The following is a 3,818-nucleotide window of genomic DNA, read 5'->3' on the forward strand; positions in this document are numbered from 1 at the left end:
TGCTGATCTGGGGAGAAGGCTGTCTGATCCCTCAGCACACAGAGGAAGAAGCGCTTCTCTTGGAAGGAGGCTGGGGACCTGGGTGCTGACTTAAGGCCTACCCACCCACCCGCCCTGACTGGAGAGCAGCAGTGCTTTCGCTGGGGGTCACCGCACTGCCCGGGACTCGTGGGCAGAGTTGGGCAGAAAAGAACCCACAGCCTCCTCCTTTACTCCTTCAGGGAAGATGGCGGCTCCACTGAGGAGAAGGGAGGTTGAGGGTTAGAGAGTCTGTGTGAGGTAGAAGGACTGGAGCTAAGGTCCACGTTCACACATGTGGCTGGTGGCCTCGTCTGCCTCAAGCTCTCTGGTGAAACCTGCCTGGGCCGAAGCTGGGCTGGTGAGACCACAGAGTCCTCCCTAACCCGTGCCGGGGCCTCTCACCTGGGTGTCCCTATGAAGTGTCCACAGCCCAGTTTCTCCCGTCATGTCACGGGGGAGAGCCCAGCATCTCTTGGGTGAAGCTGAGGGATTTGGCCTGGAGCGTGTCCCCTTCTTCATTCCCCCCAGTCATTCTGCAGAAACTCACCGCTTCTACCCGTCCCCTAGCCACAGGAATTAGCGGGTACACTTGATGTTGAGGGGTAGTTGCTAGGGCCAGGAGGCCCCCCTACGTGGTTGCTAGGGGTCTGGCATCGGGGCGAGGGGTCTGCCCACTGCCGCGGTCACGGAGGGAATTACACAGTCACAAAGAAATTGTTCTTCTCGGTAATCTGCTCTCGGCCACCGAGAGGGGCAAGGGTGGGGGGAGCAAGCTGGAGCCCAGCAGGCTGGTGGCTGTGATCACAGAGGCGTGCTAGCCCCGGGCCGGGGGCCAGCCGGGCCAGGAACACCAGGGACCAGCCTGTTAAGCTGCTTTCTCAGCGATTTCTCTCCCCAGACACAAAGGTGTTTACTTGTTTTAACATATCCTGGGACTCCCCTTCTCCCTTTGTGTGGTCTTTATCCCCAGTGAGGTTTGAGCCCCAGATTACAGGCAGGAATTAAGGCATTGGACTCAGGCAGCGCAGAACCGCATGACCTGCGGGATCAAGGCGTATAAAGTAACCAAGTGTGTGTGTGTGAGGGGGGCCGACCCCTTCAGCAAGGCCCATTCATTGTCCTGAGGAGGAGTGGCTGGGCGGCAGGCATCCAGCGTGCAGGTGTGATGGAGGGGCTGCTGGTGGCTGACTGAGGCTTTCAGCTGGGGGAGAGGCAGGGACTGGGAAGTGGGGAGAGGGGTGGGAGTCTAGGGCATCTCCTCCTTTGGCCGCCCTCCTAAGGGAATCTAGCTCAGGAAGGAGAGCTGCATTTCCCCAGGAACTGATGCCATTTGAAGGTTAAAAGAATGTGTGTGGGCCAGGGTGGGACAAGCTCTCATCCTCTGCCCTGCCTCTCTTCCCAGTGGGCAGCTGATGACGCACCTGGGCGGTGACTTTCCCCCAGGGGCCGGGGTGCTGGACGTCATGTACGAGTCCCCTTCCACACTCCTGTCCTGTGGTTACGACACCTACGTTCGCTACTGGGACCTCCGAGCCAGTGTCCGGTGAGTGTGCCGGGCAGGAGGACAGGTGGTGAGAACCCCACGCCAGTCCTGGCCCTCCCTCCAGTCCTGGCGGGCCCAAAGGAGAGGGACAGAGACTCTATATCAGGGGCTGGTAGAGAGCAGCTGACAAGGTCAGATCAAGCTTAGGCTCCCCACCTTGGCAGCCCTGGTCCTGTGACCCGGGAGACCATAGCCACCAGGCCCTGATAAGAGCCTTGGGAGCCATCAGGGTGCTGTCCCTCAGCATTCTGTCCCAGCTTTCTTGAGGCCTTTCTTGCCTCTTAAGTCTGGTGACACACAGCAGCCATGTGATGCGCAAATGAGGCATAAACCTGCCTGGGGCCAGGGACTTGCTGAGAAAGAGATCTTTACTGAGGAGGCTTTCCCCCATTAAGTCTGGTTTTAAAGGAATTTGGTGGTTCGGCATCTCTTTCTCCCAGCCAGGGTGGCTCCCTAAGGCCTCTGGGGAAGCTGGGGTGGAGGTGGAGGGCACCCCCAAACCTCCCCCTGCATCACCTCCTCCCGGACAGGAAGTGTGTCATGGAGTGGGAAGAGCCCCACGACAGCACCCTGTACTGCCTGCAGACGGATGGGAACCACCTGCTGGCCACTGGCTCCTCCTACTACGGTGTCGTGCGACTGTGGGACCGGCGCCAAAGGGCCTGCCTGCACGTAAGCGTCCTGCCCACCGCAGGCCTCCTGGATGCCAGGACTTATTGGGGGCTGCGCTGGTAGTGGGTGTGCCTGGAGGGGGTGGGAGGAAGCCTACAGTGGCCCCTGTCCCCTGGCACTGGGCCTGGGAATCCTGGGTTTGGGCTCCCCCGGCTCCCGGTGGGGACGCTCTCACCACTCCTGTCCCTCCCGTGCAGGCCTTCCCTCTGACGTCGACGCCCCTTAGCAGTCCTGTGTACTGCCTGCGCTTCACCACCAGGCATCTCTACGCTGCGCTGTCTTACAACCTCCATGGCCTGGACTTTCAAACCCCGTGACAGGGCCACCCCAGCCTGTGGGCCAGAGGAGCCAGCTACTCAGGGACCTCTGCTGCCTGCAGGGTGCAGTGATACCTCCTCCCCGGCCCTGTCTGGGTGCCTAGACCTGTGACCATGGTACTCAGGCACCTTAAGATAAAGGCTGCTGACTCCTGGGCACTGGGGTTACCCAGGGGTGCAATCCCTCTCAGGAACCAGTTGGAAAGAAGGGACCTGCTGCTGCTCAGCTGAACTTAGCCGGGCCTTGCTTCCCTGTTGGCCAGAGCAAGGATCTGGCCTGGGGAGAGAGGCCCACCCCTTCTTAGAGCCGGGCCAGCTCACCACAAGAGTGAGGTGAGGTGCTCCATCCTTCCCAGTTGGTCCCTTCCTGCCCCTTCCCTGGAAGGAGAGGGGAGGCTGCCAATACCCTGTGACACCAGCCTCCACCTCAGTCAGACCCCACCCTTGACCAAGCTCTTGGGCTGGGGACTCATTCCTGGGGTACTGTGGCCTGGTCTTCCTTTGAAACCAAGAAAGGACAAAGGGAACCCCGAAATTCTGAATGAGCTCTGAGCCAGCCCAACCTCAGGCTAGCTGTTGAGACATGCTAAAATGTTCATTTTGTAGAAATAAAGCTTGATTGTTCACAGATCTGGTTCCTCACTGGCTGGCAAGACCCCAGGGAGAAGGAACAACAGATTTAAACTTGGGGTTGGGCATGCTAGGGAAGGGTAAGATCTCGTGGCTCAGTGTCTCAAAGAACAAACGTTTCTTTTCTTCAGGAAAACCTCTCATTACCCCCTCCACCCCTTTGGCCCTGGTGGTAGGGTGGGTGTCACCTGTGGGGTATGGAGGGGGACTGTGGAAAGGCTCCTGGCTGCTAAGCTGCTGTCCGCCTGCAGTGACCTCCTTCACCCTACTCCAGCGCTCCACAATGCTGCAACCCTTAGGCTGGCTTTACACCCACAGCGTCTTAATATCCTGGGCTGTTTCCAGGTTTTCTGCAGTTTAAAAACTTCTTCCTCACTCACCCTTCACTTAGGGTCTACAAGGTAAGGTAGCACAGGGGCCCTTCCAGCCTGGTTTTCCTCTGAGTTTATGCAAACAGGTTGGCGAAGACGCCCTGCCCTACTGGGGTCAGGGCTCCCTGATCCTCTTCTCCATCTAAGACCCACACCTCCCTTTATGTGGAAGGTTCTATATTGAAGGTCCCTAGGCTAGAGGAGAAGGAAATGTCATCAGCAGCACCCTCCCTGGGGGCAGAAGCATCAGAGGTGGACAAGAGG

At 58.8% G+C, this 3,818-nt stretch overlaps 1 protein-coding gene across 6 annotated transcripts in view; it reads left to right on the forward strand.

The window, feature by feature from the left end:
- The window catches only part of FBXW4 (F-box and WD repeat domain containing 4), an 80,806-nt gene extending 77,625 nt beyond the window's left edge, over positions 1–3,181 (forward strand). For 5 of the 6 annotated variants that reach the window (XM_036828361.1, XM_036828359.1, XM_036828358.1 and 2 more), the window contains 3 exons: positions 1,424–1,564; positions 2,095–2,236; positions 2,434–3,181. In XM_036828361.1, the coding sequence (XP_036684256.1) occupies positions 1,424–1,564; positions 2,095–2,236; positions 2,434–2,553 (403 nt within the window). In that variant the 3' untranslated portion in view covers positions 2,554–3,181. Of the gene's footprint in view, positions 1–1,423; positions 1,565–2,094; positions 2,237–2,433 lie in introns of those variants that run through there. The other variant, XR_005016790.1, reaches the window with a different exon arrangement.
- The last annotated feature ends 637 nt before the right edge of the window (positions 3,182–3,818 follow it).

This window comes from Balaenoptera musculus, chromosome 16 (assembly GCF_009873245.2).
Source record: "Balaenoptera musculus isolate JJ_BM4_2016_0621 chromosome 16, mBalMus1.pri.v3, whole genome shotgun sequence".
Classification (NCBI taxonomy): Eukaryota; Metazoa; Chordata; class Mammalia; order Artiodactyla; family Balaenopteridae; genus Balaenoptera; species Balaenoptera musculus.